The following is a 19,749-nucleotide window of genomic DNA, read 5'->3' as shown; positions in this document are numbered from 1 at the left end:
GCAGATGTTGTCAGATAAAGCAGGGTTGTAATGGAGATAATTAAGTTAATGCATGACTCTCAGGCTTCATTCTTGCAGTCAGCAAAGGAAGAGGCTGTAGCCCTTCCTGTCTGAATGATTCTCTGTGCAAGCAAGCACAGGACCAGCCCCTTTGGAGTGGTTGCCTCAGGCAGCAGGTTGTCAGGCGTCCTCCCTCTTTTACTCCTTTGCCTTGGCTGCTACTGGTCTTTACTCTCCATCTCCCATTCCCTGAATTGGAACAGGAAAAAGGGAGTGGAATGGAGGAAGAAGTGTGGAGAAGAGGAGTGGGCTAACTAGAGTGTTGGAGACCCTCTAGTCTTGTTGGAGTGTTGGAGACCACTCCTCTCTTCAAGGCTCAGCCTGTCCTCCTTTTCCCAATTCAGGGGTTGGCACATTTATGCCAAGAGCCTCTGGAGAGATCCCTACAAGCTAGTCCCTTTTAAAAATCTCTCTCTCTCTCTCTCTCATTGTTAAACTACTGTTTTCCTTTAATATAAAGGTTGCTTATTGCATTGAGGAAAATCTATGGATGATTAGGTTATACCTGTAATGGCTTGCATGACTCTCTCTCTCTCTCTACAACAGTAAGAAAAGCAGTTTTTTTTAGACTGTGATTTTAAAGGGATGCATTTTTCCCCTTCTGCAGGGATCAGCACATCCCTTCTCATTTGCAGGGGCCATTCGTGTTGAGTTAAATCTGTGTAGAACAAGGCTGGACCTATATATGTAATCGTGGTGTGTTTTTGGAAGAACCTGCAGTGATCCTTGGTGTAATACTAATGACTTTTGACTCTTTGTCCTGAATTTACTGCCAATCAATCTCATTGGGTGACTGCAAGTTCCAGCATGTTTGTGGAGAGCAAGACATCATCTCTGTCCACCTTCTGCACACACCATGTATAATATCTACACCAAACTACCAGTTTTGTAACCAAAAAGCTCAAATGCTTTATTAGATATTATTATCTAATAATTATCAAATATTATATTATCAAATATTATTAGATATTTTCAGATTCCCTGCTGTTTCATTACATTGACTTACTGTAGGCTTTTTTCCCCGGTATTGTACCTTTTATTCTGGTTGTCAGCTGCCACAGGCACTCTCCAAGTGGAAAGGCAGTATAAAAATTCCTAAATTGGGAACCCTGTGTGCCAGGTTGCCTCAGTGCCTGGTGTTTTGACAGTGTGATGTGCTTCTCTTTGTTTCTGTAACCCAAAGAGTGATGGGGTTCAACTACAAATATTAGTGCAATCCATTCATGGTGAGATTTTTATCCCATTTGAGTTAGAGCCCTGGGGAAACATTCCTGAAATGCTCAGTCGTTGTCCAGGGTTAAAAATTAGTATAAAAATTAGAGCTACGATGCCCAAACTGTGAATTGTGATCTGGCCGATGAATTTTTATCGGTCATGTAGTGCCAAGCAGGGCCTCCAGCTGTGAAACAGGAAAGCGGAGGAGAGCAAGCCTTCTGCTTGCTTTCGAAGGTGTAAGCCTGGTGGGGTGAAGTGTGGCCTCTGGCTTTGCCCTCAGCACCCTTACTTGCAAGTTGTGCCTTGTTACCAGGAGCATTGACTCCGTACCTTTGTCCTAAGACTGGCTGGTTTATCTTGGTGGGGAGGATGTTCTTGCCTTTATGGCATCTTGCTGAGAAAAAGCGTGTGGCCATGGGACAGATCTCCGGGGACAACTTGTATTGTATGCATGTGTCCGCCCACTCATTCTGTCAAATCTCTTGGGGGGGGGGTTGCTCCTTTCTGTTGCATGCTGTTCAGAAAAAAGCAGCAGCTGCCTTGCCAACCTGCCTGTCTCCAGAGGTGGAAGTGAAGGTACCATGAGTGCCACGCTTAGTCTTGTGGCACTTCTGAATAATTCCAGGTGCTACGGAATAGGGGGAGGAATAAGCCTGGTGGTCTGCTCCCCCTCCCCCTTCCTTTTATTTCATGCACTTTTTTGTTACCTAGGAAACCAGAGTTGGGTGGCAGGTTGGTGCGCAGGTGGAGTCGGTAGTCGTTGAGCTGTCAAAGGTGTTTTCAGCTGCTTGTAACGAGTGTTTCTCTTGATCAGCCTTCAGTTCCTTGCTCTTCAAAGTTTTGCCAGCACCTCTTGTCAGCTTCTGCCGTTTCTGAATTTCTGTGAAAATATCAAGTCCAGGTAGCGTTTTGCATGGCAGCCAAGTCTTGGGAAGAGATCCAAAGGTGACAGTTCAAGCATTATATATACTTTTAGTGGAGTACGAAACATGGGGTCACCATTGGCTCTCTGGCAGGCGTTCCTGCTGGATTTGCCTTGATGTTAAATGAATATACGTTATGGGATGTTTGTTATCATGAAAACTTGCTTCTGATATAAGCCACTTTGGATTTATTTTAGATAAAGGGAAGCTAATGAATTGTGCTCCATGTATGGGCTTGCATGGCACCTGATCATGCCATCAGTTTCCCATGTGGGATATGTCATCTGGGCATGGTGATAAAGCAGGTTAAGGGTTTGTCTTGGGTAGCAGATCATGGTAGCCTTCAGACCCTGCTTCTGGAAATGTGAGTTTTTGCAGGTGGCAAGGCAGCTGAACTCTTTCATGGTACTTTGGTCATTCAGGGAGACTGGCAAATATCTCATCAAACCACAAGTCTTCTGTGGCTGTGGGCAGTTCTGTTGCCCCACTTTATCCCGACTTTGCCTTGGCAGCTGCTCATCCTGGAAAGTTCAGTAGGTGTGACCTCCTTTGCCAATTCAAGACCTCTTGATAATTGAGGCCTTGCACCAAATCCCTCCCTCCTTATCCAGTCAGCACACTGTACTCCTCGCCCTCCTCTGTCTACTTTCTCGACCCAAAAAGAAAAGAGGAACAGAGCAGGAGAGGAGTTATGGAGGAGCGAAGAGGGGTGGGGTCAGAGCAAGGATGTCAAGCATAAGTCCCATGGGCTGGTTGTGGCCCCCAGAAGCAATTCATCTGTTCCTCATGATCATTGGGCTCTCCTAGTGTGATAATTGGGTTCTCTCATATCTTGAAGTTATGAACAAGAGTTGAGCATCTTTATTTCCATCATTTGTAGCTAATGAGTTTCTGTGTGAGAACAAAGTGCTTATTCCTGGCCATCCTCTGTTTAATGGTGTCACTTCCAGTCCTCAGCAGGTGTCGTGAACTCTATTTTATGGAGCACATTTGACATCCCTGATTTAGAGCATTGCCATTGCCATTCCACCAACATTGCCTCTTTCCCCTTTTGGAATCCACGAAATGGGAAGACTTTGTGCAGTAGAGGTGGGACAGGTGGGCAGATATTGGTGACCCTGCCAGCCTGCTACTGGAGGCTTCCACCTCAGTGGTGGTGGACCCCTGTTTCGCTTCCCAGTCTTCCTCCAGGCGTCGGAGTCCTCGATCCACGCCGGCATTGGCAGTCTTGGGCAACCTGAATAGGGCACACAAATGGATGCTGCCTGAGGCTTTCAGGTGAAGCTGAACATTTTTCCTCCTTGCAATTTTTCGCCTGTAAGAACAGTTCTGCTGGCCAGAGGAAGGCCCGTGAGGGAGCCTCCTCGTCCACATGGTCTCCACATGCTCAGCTGAGTGGAAAGAAGCCAGCCCTTCTTTTGAGACTTGTGCTGGGGGAAGGGGAGTCCATCAAAAGTCTTCCACCTCTGCTGGATGGAATGGAAAATGGAGAACCCATTTTTCCAACTGAATTCACCTGCTGTCTGAAAAAAGCGGCTCTTTGGGAAGGAGGAGCTGTTCTCATTGCTACAGTCGCTACATTAAACTGTGGTCAGAACAGTGTTGGCTTTTCAGAGTTGGTGTGTGTTGGAACAGAGGCTGAATTGTCAGTTCCCTACCCTTAAGAGCAGTTGGGGTCCAGTTTCCTGTCCAGAGATCTAGGCCAGTGCACTGAATGAGCCTCTTTATCGCACATGACAGGAAAATGCTTTATCGTGAGAGGCATGTGGGCAGTTCCTCACCCCTCCCTGCCCCAGGAGTTCTTTTGTTGCTTGGTTCTTGTAAAACTTTGGAAATGTGAGCCAGTGACCTTTTGCAGTCTTTCTGCAGTTACAGGTTCTGGGTTCCTTGCCTGAGCCGGAAGCTTGAATGGCTGACGGTCCCATTTGGTTACATTCCCTATGCCTCCCTGGAGATAGAATGCCAAACCTGTCCAGGGCCATATTTAACCTACCCTTCTCACTAAAGTAGCTGGTTTTTATATGCAGGATATTGATCTGATGCAGGGGAGCAATTGAAACAAACCCTCCTCCCACTTGCAGTCTGAAGTCCCTAGGAAGGCTGCACAGGTTTTTATGGACATGTAGGTTGTGACCAGAGAGGCTACAAAGAGGACAAGCTACAAACAGGGAGCAAGAAATTGGTTGCTATTTAGTGTTCACTTTTGCCCAGGGGTGTGCTATGCCTCACCTCCCCAGCCTAAATCTCTGCTCATTCCTGACCTCCTGCTCTTTGTCCCCAGTCCAGGGGTGAACAGAACCTTGGGCTGGTCTGACCTCCGTGGATTGTACTGACCCCCCACAGCCTTCCAGCTGTATTGTGGTGGGTAAGGTTCAGGTGGTGGCTGCGTAGAGAACCTGGAAGCCAACATCTGAGTCACTGCAGAGCATGGATTCCAATATGCAGTTCTTCAGTCAGCTGAAGATTTGGTTCAAGCCAAACAATCCATATTACCATTTCATAGGTGAGGATCTTGGGGACTGTGAGAGAAATGATTGACACGAGGCCAGCCATGACCAGTTGATTGATAAAACTCTCCTTTTGCTGATCTACTTTAAACCCAGAGATCAACTAGTATATCTGCTTCCCCCCTACCCCTGCCTCTCAAGCAGGGCCAGCTTCAAGCCAGTTGGCTCAATTGCTCCCACTTGGGCCTCGCGCCAAAGGGGCCCTGCACTAGGGTCATCTACTCTAGCCTCATCCAATACTGTACACACCACAAAACGTCGCAACAGGTGCCTAAGCCTACTGCTTCAGGTTTAATAGAGAACAGCAAGGATTTTAATTTTCTCCTGAATTCTTTAAAAGCCAGTAGTGATTGTTTATCCTGATCATAGTTTGAAATTTGTTTTTGTGTAGGCTTCTGGTTGTTGGTTGGCAACCTTCAGTCTTGAAAGACTGTGGTATAAGCCTACAGCACCCGGTATTCCCAGGCGGTCTCCCATCCAAGTACTAACCAGGCCTGACCCTGCTTAGCTTCCGAGATCAGACGAGATTGGGCATATGCAGGGTAACAGTTGCTGCTGTAGGCTTCTGTGTATGCAGTTTTATAGTAAAGTGTGGTTAGATCCATAGATAAATGAAATCTAGAATAAATTGTATTTATCTCTTAAGAGTCTACAGACCTTGGGGCCTAGCAAAAAATGTTTCCCAGTGGACCCTAAGGCCAGTCCTGCTCCCAGGCTGCCTTCTCCCAACCCAGCCAGTCTTCTTCAGTGCCTTTGTTTGACCTGTTTTTCCTTTATCCTCTCACTTGCCTGGACCCCTTGTACTTGAGTTTCCCTAACCAAGCCCTCGTGTTCTTCCGGTGGACCGATGGTAGTGAGGCCAGTGTGTGTTTATTAAGTCGAATGGGATTTGTATTGCACCTTCAGTGTACAAAGCATACCACGTGTATTATCTTGATGTTGTCCTTGCATCGATCCTGTCGCCGTAGATTTGCTTACCTGAAGTTTTCTCCCCCCCAGGCGCCCACTACTTACCTACTTTCCTTTACTGTGGTGCCAAACTCTCCTGTCTTTCTTGCAACTTGTTATGGAACGCAAGAAGAAGAACGCATGCAGGATGCTAGAAGGGGAAGACAGGCAGAGCACTGACAGGAAGCAAGAAGCTTCCTGTTTCCTGTAGACAGTCTCATAGTCTCCCTCCTCTAGCATTCCAGCTGGCTGCTTCCCACATTCCTCTTCTCATGTTCTATACCAGGCTGCAAGGAAGAGACAGGAGTGCTTGGCGCCATAGTAAATATAGGGATCCCTTTTACCCACGGTTTTGGTATCCTCAGGGGGGCCTAGGAATGTACTCCCTGCAGATATGGGGGAAGCACCTGTATTGCAGGCAGAGAAGGAGCAGCTTGCCCAAGGCCACTTACTTAAATTTGTGGCAGAGGTGAGATTTGAATGGGCGAGATCCTGATTTGCAGTTCGGCCTCATTTCCATGATACGTGCCGTTGGCTTTCTGGGCTTGTAGATCGGAGTGAAAGGCTTTAGAGAGCAGAGGTGCTAGTCCGTGCATTGCAGGACAGGGATGGTGGAAGCCATTATTTGTGGGTTCAGCCTTACCATGAAATAGGATTTATGTTGAGGGGGATGGGCACTTGGCCGCTATCTGCGTTCAGCTACACTGTAGTTGAAATTATCTCTACAAGTTGCCAGAAAGAAGGAAAGTGCCCATATTGGGTTATTAGCAACTTGATAGGAAAACGTGTGTGTGGGGGAGGGAGGGTTAAATACACGCCACCTCCAGCACCACCTTAAGTTGTGCGCGAAAGACACATACTTGCATTGGATCATACTTGAAGAAGAGGGAAGCATCTTCTGCTTCAGCCTTCTGTGTTACTGGGCCACTCCAGTTACATTGATACCTTCTCCCTCGTCCATGTGGGTAGAAGGAGCTGGAGGGATCTTCTTAGAAAAATAGGTGCCGTGGCTCTAAAGTCGCACACTCGTTTCTGGAGAGTTTGGAAAAAGGTCCATTTTTTAAAATGGTGGTTGTCTTGTTGTGTGTCATTCCAGGAGCTCTCACAGTTGGCCTTGTGCGACAGTGTCAGACCATCCATGGACGTGACAGGACCTGCATCCCTCCCCGGCTGCCTCCCGAGTGGGTCACCACCTTGTTTTTCATCATCATGGGAATCATTTCACTGACTGTAACATGCGGCTTGCTGGTGGCTTCCCACTGGCGAAGAGAAGCAACCAAATATGCACGTTGGATTGCATTCACTGGAAGTAAGTCTGCCTCTCGGCTCAGCAGGAGGTGGGAACTGCCAGCCGGGCTGTCGGCAAAAGAGAGCCTGTGTCAGCTTGCAGCATGGAGGTGCTCGAGACCCTTAATAGGATCCAGAAGCCAATCTCCCCCTCCCCCATGTCGTCCTCTGAAGCTTCTTGCTGCCTTTGCAGGGTGTCTGGGTCTGTTTTCTTCTTCTAAAGCCTGGGGTTGGAAGGCAGGAGGAGGGCTGAAAACAAGCCTTATTCAGCAATTTTCTAGAACTGCAGATATGGTCATGTGCTCCACGCAGCTATTTTAATCCAGAAAGCCTTTTTCAGTCTGATTCACTAGGCTGGGGACACTCAGACTTGATCCACGTAACCAGCCAGTGTTCTCCAAGCTGCTTTTAGCCCTCTCCTCCATTTATTTATATTTATATTTTTTGCCACTTCCCCCTCCTTTTGTCTCCCAGGCTTTTTGCTTGATGGGTTGGTTTCACACACTCCCCATCCACAAGGGCCCCATGTAAATGCAGTAAGCTGGATTAATGGATCTTTGACCTGATACCGTGAGGTGGAGAGCCGTGTCGTAATTTGTAGGATACTTATCATTTGCATCACACTTTCTGGCTGGACTTGTATTGTTTTGGTGTTGTCCATGCAACAGCCGGGTAATGTAGTAAGTATTGTTCCCATATCAGAGGAGCCTGAGAGGGAGCGACTTGCGCAAGAGCACCTGGTGAGTTCATGGCAGAGTCAGGATTTGAACCTGGGATGTCCTGATTAACAGCCCAGTCTCTTAATGCCTCTAGCTCTTGGTGGAACAGGAGCTTCTTTGTGTCCAAGGACTGGGAACATGAGGGAAGGGAATTTTTCAGGAGGGATGGTATCCACTTCCTGCCTGACTGGGTGGGTCTATTTTCTCACCTACCCATCTCTTCCCACTTTATTCTGCTGCTTGTGTTTTGCTGTAGTTGATGAAATTGCAGTAAATGTGGACACAGGACTAAAAATGACACCCTTGTGTCTCTTCCCACTTAACCTGCCTGTGAGTGCTGGATACAGCATAAGCTTCTGAACAGACTTTTTACAAATTGCACAGCTGGCAGCCGTTTTAATTGGGAGGTTAATTAGTAATGCAGCCCTCAGAATAACTCTTGTTTGGGCATTGTGTTGATGTGGAAACCGTCCAGCTCCCTCTAGTGGTTTTAATGATAAACTGAATTAAACCTGTATTTTAAAAATTCAGATGTGTTTTAAATTCAGATTCAGGAGCTGGGGGGGCCGGGAGCAGGTGATCCACAGGACCCCTTTTGCATGCTCTTTCAGGCCAAAGTTCAAGTCTTCATTTTCCAGAAAGAGGTCCAAAGGTTTATACAGGTTAGCCCTCCTTACCTGTGGATCTGGCTCCTGCAGATTTGACCCAAAGCCGGTCCTGACCCAGTTCCGGAGGGCCAACCTGTACCATCCAGACATTTCTGGAAGACTGTTCTGATTGTGTCTGGGAGGTGGTCTGAAGCCCGGAGAGGCCTCGCACGGCTTCACTGAGCCTCAGAGCACCTCCTGGACCTGCATGATGGCCCCCAACCACTGATTCAATTATCTGTGGGTTTCAGTATTGGGGAGGGGGGGCGCCTTTCAGAGCGCGCCTCTCAGAGCGCGATACCATAGTCTTTCGAGACTGAAGGTTGCCAACTACTGGGTTTCAGTATTGGGGAGGGGGGGTCCATACTTGCACTCTTTCCACATCAACTTGAAAGTAAATTCCTCTGATGCATATAATTGCATCTTTGGTCATATTGGAGTCAAACCTCTTGTATGTAGCAGGATAACATTCACAGGTTAGAAGCTATGTTTTTGAAATGGATTATTTAGATGTGCCCTTCAACAATGCAAATGTGGCTTCTTTTTTTTTTTAACTCTGGTTTAATTATAACTAATAGTGTCCATGGTGTTTACATAGGAGTAAAAAAGGAAGTTCTCTTCCCTGAGGGGCTTACAATCTAGATTCTGATGCAAGGAGGAGAGAACTGAGGAAGGGAGAAGGAACCATGGCAGGGGTAACAGAGGAAATGCAGTTGTTCCAGTGTATCTTACAGTGGGTGCTTGCTTGTTACTTTAAACTGGTAAATAATTTAAACACAGTGCTTCTTGCTGATCTGATTTATTTTCTTTTTTCCTTCCAGTGATCCTCTTCTGCATGGCAGCCCTAATATTCCCCATAGGATTTTACATCAATGAAGTGGGAGGCCAGCCATATAAGCTGCCCAACAACACCGTCGTCGGGTCGTCTTACGTACTGTTTGTTTTATCCATTTTCTTCACAATAGTGGGACTCCTGTTTGCTGGCAAAGTGTGTTTACCTGGCTGACACATGTCTAGATGCTGCTTCAAACTCGGTCATGAAGGAGAGTAGGAGGCCTGGCGCACTCTTGGGAGGATGCCGATGTCCGGCTGTCGCAGTCTTGCCGTAACAAGGAGGGGGGTGTCTGATGTGTTCTCACTATGCACTTTGGAAGTTGTAGTTTTATGGTTAAAAAAGTGATAACAATGGAGAGCCTTTCCCCTAACCAAATACAGACAACCTTGTCTCACCTCCTGAGGATCTGGATGCGGTCAGGTGGGCACTGTGATAGGAACTAGTGAAGACAAACTCTTTACTACACTGAACAGAATATTGCGCCCCCTTCCCCATCACTGTACTGTAACCATTTTAAATGTCTGACAATTTGAAAGTCTCAAAAGTATTTATAAACTTTGGTTGACCAGAGGTTGGCCAAGGGCGTCGGAAGGTGGGGCTGGCCTCACTCTTCTGTAGGAGATTAGCATCTTGCATCTTCCTTCCGTGACAGGTGAGCTGCATCTGCCGCCTAGAGAGAAAAGCAAAGCGGATCGGTCTTGCGCTCACTGCACCCTGAAGCCAATAGATCAAAAAGGTGTTCTTGGAAATCTGTTACAGCAAAAACGGACTCCTGTTGCCGCTGCCACCACCACCCCCTGTGAGCTAGAAACGCCGAGGAACGGTAGTGGGGGGATTCTTCCTTATATTTATAAAAATATATATATTTTGCTGATGCAGTATACATAATGTGTATACGTATATATGTGTGTATATATGTATATACATACACCCTCTCTCTCCCTCTCACACACTCATACGCCCGGTTCCTGGAAGAATCCTCTTAAGCGCGTTGCTATCAAAAACACTGTGGAGTGGAAACCCAGGACTCGAGGCGAGAACAAAAGCCATTTCTCTGAAGGCAACATTAACTGAGAAGTCTTCAGTTTACCTCATTCTTTGTAGCAGCCCTTTGGTTTTTTTTCTGTAATAGGTACAAACAACCCCCTGCCTTTCTAGATGCAATGTTAAGTTAAGCTAAAGCGTTGTTTTTCGTTGTGCAGTAATTTATTTGTATAGTGGGGGTAGAAGCGTGCTTGTGTCTTTAAAGGGCAGGGACCCCAAAGATGGAAATTACACTACTTAAAATTATGGGTGACAGTTGCGTGTTCAGGGTGGGTGTGTCCCTCCCTCCACTTCTTAGCTTTGCTTGTCAGCCTGTTGACACAAGTGTCTATGCAGGAATTCTTCAGTTGACCACAGCAGAAGTTGAGTGCCACAGAAGTCAGATTCCTCTTGCAGCTGCAAGTATTGGGTGACATCCTCCACCATTACCCTAAAGGGAGTGCAGTGGGCACTTGAGGCGTGGGCTGTCCATTTTCAAGGGCCTTTGCCAGTGTGCTGCATTGCCTTGGAACCGAGCACTGCTGACCTTGCTCAGTTTCCGAGTCCTGTGCACCCCTGCCCTGGGCTCACCAAGCGATGAATGTGGTGGCTTGTGACGGCCGCAGAAAGGAAGCCTGGGCAGCAGCCGTTGGCCAGAGTTCGCTGAGCACTGCTGTTTGGTTGTCAGTCTGGGCACGACATGCTCATCTTGGAATCTTCCACCCGCCATCGCTGACAGGCTGTCTTGCCGGCTGTGGTCATCGCTGGGCCCACTGCTAGTATGTAAGCAACATGCCGGACAGTGCCAGGCCTGCTCGGTTGGAATGGTTACCTGGCAGGTAGTAGGTTTAGTCTGCCAACAGAGTCTTTGGGGGGAAGGAAGGGCCTTGAAACGAAAGAAGTTTGAACACTGGCTAGAAGTCTCTGGTACCGAGACTTACATTACCAAGCAAGCAGTTTTAGCTTAATTTGAACTGTTGTGTCCTCCCAGGGTAACCCGGGTGGTTGATATTTGAGGGTGCTCTGAACTGCTGTGCCAGTGTCTCTGTTCGCATTGGGACTTGCCAGTGCATCCCAGGAATCGGGGGGTGGAATTGCTTGGCCTGCACTACTGCCAGCCACCATTGGGGCCAGGGTTGTTGCATTCTGACCAAGGTTAGCTGCCTGGCCCCTGAGTGCAGAGTGTGACCTGTGGTAGGAGAAGGGGATGCACTTATGACTGACATTTGGATCTTGCTCACCTTCCCATAGCAGTATTGACACAGGGGGCCTAACTAATGATGCTGCTGTCATCTCTGGGGGAGTCTGGCTAAAATCAATCAAAAATTGACTCCCTTTTGAGGTGTTCTCAAAGGAGAACTTGCAGGCATGTCATCTGGTAGCTTGCTTGAAGATGCACTCCTGGCTAAGTGTTGAAGTGGACCAGCTTCCGACTCGTTCTTCATTATGTTGCCCATCGGATCTTAACACAAAATCCCAGCCGGAAGCCTTGCACAGTCTTTGAAAGTAATTATGTTCCTGTGGTCTAGTCCTGAGGACTGGTTCTTGACACAGGTGAGAAACAGAAGCCCTTTTCCTTTGGTGCTGTGGAAGGGCGAGTATCAAGCTCCTTGTCACTACTCACAGGCTTCCCAAGTGGGTGCAATGACTTCATCTGCAGGGGATTATGGTTAATAGTTCCGCAGAACAACATCACCCAGAGCTCTTCTGCTTTCTGTCATCTCTGATTGAACTTCCCTGGGCTGCCAGTATTTTAAGGCCCTGGTCCTGTTTCTTTCACCACCTGGTATGTAGAAAGCAAGCATGGTGAATTTCTTGCTATGAAGTAGTGCGACTGGGGAACAAAACATGGTTTTTCTAGTAGCAGGGCCTTTCGAGTGAAAAATGGCCCTCCAGTCCTTGCTTGCCATTTTCTGCCTTTGTTTAGTTCTGTGTATGCCCTCTGTTTATACTGTTTGTGGCTCGGGTTCTGTTGAGAATAGGAAGCCAAGCACCCACTTAGTAGCCATCTAGCAATGAATTATGTTGATGGTGAATTGCTACATGTCTCCCCTTCTCTGTTCCCCTAGTAGACCTCAAAAAGAAATGTGCATCTAATTCTAAGAGCTCTGCTTCACCAGGATCTCATGCAGTAGTGGAGTCCTGCACCTCCGTCCAGCTTGGGGGTTCCTCTTTCTGCATAAGAAATATGCATCCAGCTATGGTGTAGGTCACATTGGAGAATTATATACAAGTTACAACAGTACTCAGATATCTTGTGAAGGCTCTTTTCAGCCCCCACCACCTTAGAAGAAAATTCTTTAGCTTCTTGAGTCTTCTCTTCCCGTATATACTTGTGGCTACAAATGGATTTGCTGGTGGTGTTTGCAGAATAATTTTCAATCAAAAATAACCACTAGATGCCTGTTGGACCTCCCTAAAGTCCTAGGAATGCTTCCCCAAGTTCTGTCCCTGCAGTGGGGGAGAAAATCAAAGTTTCTCTATATGTGTCTCTATGTGTATAATGCAGGCAGAGGCCCTAAGGCAGCTTTGGCAAGCACAGGCCTTTGAGTCATTGACTTTGGCATAAAACTTCCTGTACTTCAGATATGGGCTGACTTGCAAGAGAGTGGGGGGCCTGGCTCAAGTGGCAAATACAGGCAGCCTCATGGCTGAATGTGCATTTCCTAGCCAAAAGTCAGCACCTCCAAGGAAATGAATGAGTGATCCCAGGTGGGCCCGAATGGTGTGCTGGGCCAGGAATAGCCCTATGGAAGCCACAAAAATATAGCAGGCCCCTTTTCTGTATGACCATTTGCACAAACTCAAAGAAAGTGGTTGAATTCTCACCTGTTGACTCTTCCATTCAGGGTAAGCATACAGTCCGTTTAGAGCAGAGGGAAAAAAGTGATCACTTCCCTTAATGCATCCCCATCCAGTTAGATTTATATTTGATCGTTGTGGAGAAAAATTTTGGTTTTGATCATGACTCAATTTAAATCTGGTAAAGCAATTGGGATGGGAGTGCCCACTGGGAAAGCTCCACCACAAATGAGTGACTCGGACTCCTGGAAAAGTCACCCTGTGGTGTTGATTCCCTGTCATCACCTAAACCTTGCATCAGAAAGCTGCAATGGAGAATTGCTTTTTCTGTACTATGATTGCATGACATATCCACGCCGGGGGGGGGGGCAGTTCTTGACCTATCCACAGGGACACACTAACACCAGTATAGCTTCTGTCAGCAAACCATCAATCTTCTCTCGTTTTGAGTCTGTACAATTTGAAATTGGTTTTGTGGCAGGGAGTGGGACTGTGTGAGGGTGCAGCCTTGGTAACACTAAAAATAGGGAGGAGGAGACTGGTCAACAGCCTCTTTCGATAAGGTCACGAAGAGGGCAGTATTAATTTATAGCAGACCATATCATGTCAGCTGTATATAAAACACAGTTTTATGGTGCAAATGTTTGTCAGCCTTCTGTCTGTTACCTTTTTTTAAAATGTGTGTGCATTTCTCGTTGTACCCAAGAGCATCATGGTGAAAATGTGCAGCAGATGACTTATCACTTCAGTTGCGCAAGGGTTCTCTTGCAAATGCCTTCTGCGGGCATTGCGCTGCTTGTGCCCTTGTAATTCTGTGCTAGTGTGTGTAACTTTTTTGCCTGAGGGAATCCGCAGTCAAAGGGTGGGGCGTTCACTTAAAAGCCTTTTCAAACCTCTGCCAGCAGCTTCTGTTTTGAAGGAACCATGTGTCAAGACTCTGGCACGCAGCTGTTTCATAAATGCCCCAAGCATTTGAGGTCAGAGGACACAGCCTATAATCTGTCATTTTCAGCACCCCGTTTCTGGTGAATGGAAGTTTTCCTACAGTCACGTCAAGAGGTTCCAAACCTCCTCAGACCCTGGTCTCTGTGGTCTTGGCTCCATGCAACAGCTTTCTCCCCGTTGAAGGGTATAACTTTTGCAATCTGATTTCTCTTAAAACACACACACACAAACCCCAAGATTGGGATCCTGCTTCTTGTGACACAAAGCCTTTCTTTATTCTCGTCTTGACAGTTTAAGACCTCTCTGTTGGGGAAATTGGTGTGGGGAATCTTAGCATTTAGGCCTTAATCCTGCAAGTAAACATAACTAGAATTCAGTCAGGCGCAATGTGAAGGGGTAGCAATTGGTCACATCTGTCTTCGGAAGCATTTTGTTTTACCTGTTCAGAACCCTGCTAAAACTCAAACCCCCCCCCCCCCAAATGTGTTTCAATCACTGTTTGACCTGTTAAAAAAAAATCTTAAAACCTCGTAATGGATGGAAAATAGAAAATGAATGACGTGGCATTTTCAAATGTCGCTGCCTTGGACGTTGTTAGTTGTGTTCCTATTCAAGAGAAAACTCTGCTCAGATTATGTTTTTTCTCTCTTTGACCATTAATGCCCCCATTCCCTTGCAATGAAAGGATTATTTTTTAATTGGTTAGGACATGTTTTCCAGTTAATTTTGAAACAAATTGTTAATATGGACTGTATAAAATGAACATAATTTTCTTCACTTGTATTTTTGTTATTGAGCAAGTTTATCAAAATAAATTGTCTACTTAAAAATACACACCCCGTTTGTCTTGATTATACACTTATATACACATTTTTAGAGGTGGATGGCGATAAGCAGAGCAGTCCCGGGCACTTCACATAAAGGTGAAAAGACAGGTTCCTGCCCAAGGAACTTACAGTTTAGGTCTGGCTTTCAACCACATATCACATTCCACAGCACACTGACAAGGCACCAAGATTCTCCTGGTTGCTCCGTCAGTTTTTTGATGATTGACAAGATGCACCGTGCTGCTGTTGGGGTCCCCCAAAGGCCCTATTAACAAATGACCCTTCCCCAAACTCCTGCGGTCCATTTGTGGCTGACCAATGTGCTGCAGCACACGGGTTGAAAATAACTGATCTTCTAGACAGTGACACAAGGGAGACCACGGAAGGAGGGGAGAGGAAGGGAGGCAGGAGTGAGCGGGAAGCGAATCGGCTGCATGCATTGCTGTTTCATTTGCATGTGATTGTTTTGGTGGCGTTGTACATGGCGGAATGGAGATGGAGGCCTGGAGCCAGAGGTTCTGCGGGAAAGGTGGATTTTCAGGAGGGGTTTGATGGAAGTAGAGAGGGGGCCGAGAAGTGGGGAGGCCGTAGAGAGTGACAAAGGTGGGACAGACGCCTGCACTGGACCCAGAAGTAGGCAGGAAGCCAGTGAAGGAACTGAAGGAGCATGGTGTGGCAGGTGGCACCCACGAGATGAATGAACTTAGCAGTGCAATGCTGGGTGGAGGTGGGGTGCTTGAGCTCAGGCAATTCTGCTGCGGCAGGCGGTTGCAATGGAAGAAGATGCACCGAACTGCTGCCCGGTGCAAGAGAGCACGTGTCCGGGTCGTTCTTAATCCTCCCTCCGAGGCCTGGTGTGTGCAGGAGATCTGCTTTCCGCCCCCAGGATGCAACACTGTTAAGTGTCCTGACATGCTTGCTGCTTCATTTGCAGATGGGACTTCTAGACACCAGTCAGTCACCACGAGATGTTCTAAAGGGAGATCCATTTATGTAGGCAGGGATTTGCTCAGTTAATTTGGCTGCTCGCCTGTCTACAGGGCTGGGGAATACCACTGGCTGGACTGCAGGGGAAGCCAGGCTTTTCCGGCCCTAGATGGCTTTTTGTGTTGAAAGTGCCTGCCTTCCTTCCTCTCCCTCCCCTGGTCGGAATGGTTTCCTCCGTTGCTGCTGGCAACGGAAATGCATTTCCAGCAGGGAGCCTGCTCCTCCGTCAGGTGTGGAAGCAGGGGTGCCGGTGAGTCCTGGGGCGAGACGTGCCGTCCGCACAGCAGGGTTTGAGGCTAAGCCCACCGGAGTGCATCCAAGTGTGGTTTGTGCAGCAAAGTTTGTCTGGAGACGGTCACTGTTCAGCTTTCAGCCTGCAGTGGCGGCTGAAGACCCTGATCAGAGCTGGTCTAAGGTACTTGAATGCCCTTGTACAGGACGCAGCCCACCCAGCTGAGCTGGATGGGAGACCAGCTGCTGGCAACTGCCAAGTCACTCAGCAGCGGCACAGCACCACTGGTAAGGCTGGCCCGAGAGCTCCTGGCATCCGAAGGAGAGTGTCCAGTGCTGCCCCCTCCATGGTGTGCCAGTTCCTGCTCCTCCTGCCTGGGGGCGCTCTAGCCCTCCACGCCTTTTCTTCTGCTCTGTCTCCCTGTTCCTTTTCCAATCCAGGAAGTGTTAGGAGAAGCCATGGAGAGGAGTGGGCCGACAGAGGTGGGTGCACTTCCTGCCAGTCTGCTTCCTGAGGTGGCTGCCTCAGTTGGCCTCCCAGATGGGGCCGGCCCGGCCCTTGGTGGTCCTTCATGGTACGAGAGGCGGTGCTTGGCTCTGTTGCCACAGGGACCGCGTGCTGCCGCTCTGCCCGGCCTGCCCCTGCCCAGAAGCGGGGAGGTGCACCACAGCTAGGCAGCAGGAAGAGGGCAAGTTGGGACTAGAAGGGCGAAGAGCAGAGAGGAGGTCAGGAGGCGGCAGCAGCCAGAACAGCCTCAGTCTGACTGCAGGGACAGCAGTGGGGCTCACTTCTGCAGGACTGTTGGGGGTCTGAGTGCAGGAAAGGTTGGACCTGAGAGGGCCGCGGGCAGCCCGTCGAACCGCTTGCTTGTTGTCTTTCTCTCCTGCTGTCAGAAGCCAACCCTAAGACTGTGAGCAATAAAACTGGCAAAGAACGCCGAGAACGGCCGGCTGGCTGAGGTGGAAAACCATCCTTGGGAGAGAGGAGTTCACGCTGCAGCCAAAGGAGAGCAGTGAGGGGGCAAAGCAGCTCTCTGTGGGGCAGGGAGCTGTGCAGCCTGGGTGCTGCCAATGCGTGTGCTCTGAGGGCCCTTGGCTTAGGAAGGCAGCAGGGCTGGAGCTCTACACCTGCTAAGTAAGCGCCAGTTTATGGCCTCTTGTGGGGCCCTCGAAAACAGAAGTGTCGGGTTTTACATGAATATGTACAGTGTTTGATGTTCCCATCGTCTTGTCCTGCCTGTTAGAACAGAGAGGTGTCCAGAGTGTTTGGCAGGAGGGCCACATCATCTCTCCACCCACCTTAGAAGACAACCCACTTCTGAAATCAGGAGGTTGCACGTACCGTCATGGCTTGTGGCCTGTGATGGACTCTTCCTTCAGAAATCTGTCCGGTCCCCTTTTAAAGGCATCTAGGCCAGGGAATTGAAGAATGAAGTTGCTGATCTCTTGACTAAAATATGCAACTTGTCCCTCAAAACGGCCATGTTGCCAGAAGATTGGAGGATAGCAAATGTCACGCCTATCTTTAAAAAGGGAAAGAGGGGGGACCTGGGAAACTATAGGCCGGTCAGCCTAACATCCATACCGGGTAAGATGGTGGAATGCCTCATCAAAGATAGAATCTCAAAACACATAGATGAACAGGCCTTGCTGAGGGAGAGTCAGCATGGCTTCTGTAAGGGTAAGTCTTGCCTCACGAACCTTATAGAATTCTTTGAAAAGGTCAACAGGCATGTGGATGCGGGAGAACCCGTGGACATTATATATCTGGACTTTCAGAAGACGTTTGACACGGTCCCTCACCAAAGGCTATTGAAAAAACTCCACAGTCAGGGAATTAGAGGACAGGTCCTCTCGTGGATTGAGAACTGGTTGGAGGCCAGGAAGCAGAGAGTGGGTGTCAATGGGCAATTTTCACAATGGAGAGACGTGAAAAGCAGTGTGCCCCAAGGATCTGTCCTGGGACTGGTGCTTTTCAACCTCTTCATAAATGACCTGGAGACAGGGTTGAGCAGTGAGGTAGCAAAGTTTTCAGACGACACCAAACTTTTCCGAGTGGTGAAACCAGAAGTGATTGTGAGGAGCTCCAGAAGGATCTCTCCAGACTGGCAGAATGGGCAGCAAAATGGCAGATGCGCTTCAGTGTCAATAAGCGTAAGGTCATGCGCATTGGGGCAAAAAATCAAAACTTTAGATATAGGCTGATGTGTTCTGAGCTGTCTGTGACAGAACAGGAGAGAGATCTTGGGGTGGTGGTGGACAGTTCAATGAAAGTGTCGACCCAATGTGCGGTGGTAGTGAAGAAGGCCAATTCTATGCTTGGGATCATTAGAAAAGGTATTGAAAAGAAAACGGCTAATATTATAATGCCGTTGTACAAATCGATGGTAAGGCCACACCTGGAGTATTGTGTCCAGTTCTGGTCGCCGCATCCCAAAAAAGACATAGTGGAAATGGAAAAGGTGCAAAAGAGAGCGACTAAGATGATGACTGGGCTGGAGCACCTCCTTATGAGGAAAGGCTACGGCATTTGGGCCTCTTCAGCCTAGAAAAGAGGCACCTGAGGGGGGACATGATTGAGACATACAAAATTATGCAGGGGATGGACAGTGGATAGAGAGATGCTCCTTACACTCTCACATAACACCAGAATCGGGAGTGTTGAGTGGGTTAGGACAGACAAAAGAAAATATTTCTTTACTCAGCGTGTGGTTGGTATGTGGAACTCCTTGCCACAGGGTGTGGTGACGGCATCTGGCCTGGACGCCTTTAAAAGGGGATTGGACAAGTTTCTGGAGGAAAAATCCATTACGGGGTACAAGCCATGATGCATATGTGCAACCTCCTGATTTTAGAAATGGGCTATGTCAGAAGGCCAGATGCAAGGGAGGGCACCAGGATGAGGTCTCTTGTTATCTGGTGTGCTCCCTGGGGCATTTGGTGGGTCGCTGTGAGATACAGGAAGCTGGACTAGATGGGCCTATGGCCTGATCCAGTGGGGCTGTTCTTATGTTCTTATGCCATCACCACATCCTGTGGCATGGAGTTCCACAGACTAAGTAAAGAAATACCTTCTTTTGTCTGTCCTAAGTCTCCCAACACTCAACTTTAGCAGATGTCCCCTGGTTCTGGTGTTGTGTGAGAGAGAAAAGATCATCTCTCTATTCACTCTATTCATCCCCTGCATAATTTTAAGCCCCAAACGCTGTAGCCTTTCCTCATAAGGAAGGTGCCCCAGCCCAGTAATCATTTTAGTTGCTCTCTTTTGCACCTTTTCCATTTCCATTATGTCCTTTTTGAGGTGTGTTGACCAGAACTGGATGGCCAGGATGGAGCCTCTTAGGCATAGCACAGCTTAAGGACTGACCAGGGTGTAATTTGGCCCAAATGCAGGCAAAACACTTGTGTTGAGGTAACAAATGACATGCTCCTCTTTGTTTCCAACCTGCTTAACGGTTGTTTCTTACTGCAGAACCGTAGTTGGCCAGTAAAGTGAAGATGACACAATAAATGGACAACATGCAAGTTTTGGAAAAAGTGGGGTAAGAGTCAATGCTGGCCAAGGAAGATTCAGAATGTTACTACATCTGGTACCCCCCCACCCCCGTCTACAAATGGAAGCCTCTTCCAGAGAAGGATGTCATCGGGGTGGGGGCAGCTTTGGTGGATACTCCCATTGGAGGAACCACTGCCACCAGTAAGCTGGGAGGGGACTGGGGAGAGAGGCCCAATGCACTATGAGCAGCCCAAGCAAAGGTCTCCAGCAGCCTGATGCCAGCACTGACTGGATGTG

At 48.1% G+C, this 19,749-nt stretch overlaps 2 protein-coding genes and 1 pseudogene across 2 annotated transcripts in view; 2 read left to right on the top strand and 1 right to left on the bottom strand.

Moving 5' to 3' along the window:
• The window catches only part of MOSMO (modulator of smoothened), a 31,644-nt gene extending 16,901 nt beyond the window's left edge, over nucleotides 1-14,743 (top strand). The window contains exons 2-3 of the mRNA XM_066609439.1: nucleotides 6,750-6,962; nucleotides 9,128-14,743. Coding sequence (XP_066465536.1) covers nucleotides 6,750-6,962; nucleotides 9,128-9,312 — 398 coding nt within the window. The 3' untranslated portion in view covers nucleotides 9,313-14,743. The remainder of the gene's footprint in view (nucleotides 1-6,749; nucleotides 6,963-9,127) is intronic.
• Nucleotides 5,146-5,268, bottom strand: LOC136633891 (5S ribosomal RNA; annotated as a pseudogene).
• Nucleotides 14,744-15,889: 1,146 nt separating the features above from the next.
• The window catches only part of VWA3A (von Willebrand factor A domain containing 3A), a 35,264-nt gene continuing 31,404 nt past the window's right edge, over nucleotides 15,890-19,749 (top strand). The window contains exon 1 of the mRNA XM_066640885.1: nucleotides 15,890-15,975. Within this exon, the coding sequence (XP_066496982.1) occupies nucleotides 15,890-15,975 (86 nt within the window). The remainder of the gene's footprint in view (nucleotides 15,976-19,749) is intronic.

This window comes from Tiliqua scincoides, chromosome 13, assembly GCF_035046505.1.
Source record: "Tiliqua scincoides isolate rTilSci1 chromosome 13, rTilSci1.hap2, whole genome shotgun sequence".
Taxonomy (NCBI): domain Eukaryota; kingdom Metazoa; phylum Chordata; class Lepidosauria; order Squamata; family Scincidae; genus Tiliqua; species Tiliqua scincoides.
The sequence above is the reverse complement of the archived record's forward strand: the minus strand, read 5'-3'. Positions and strand labels throughout refer to the sequence as shown.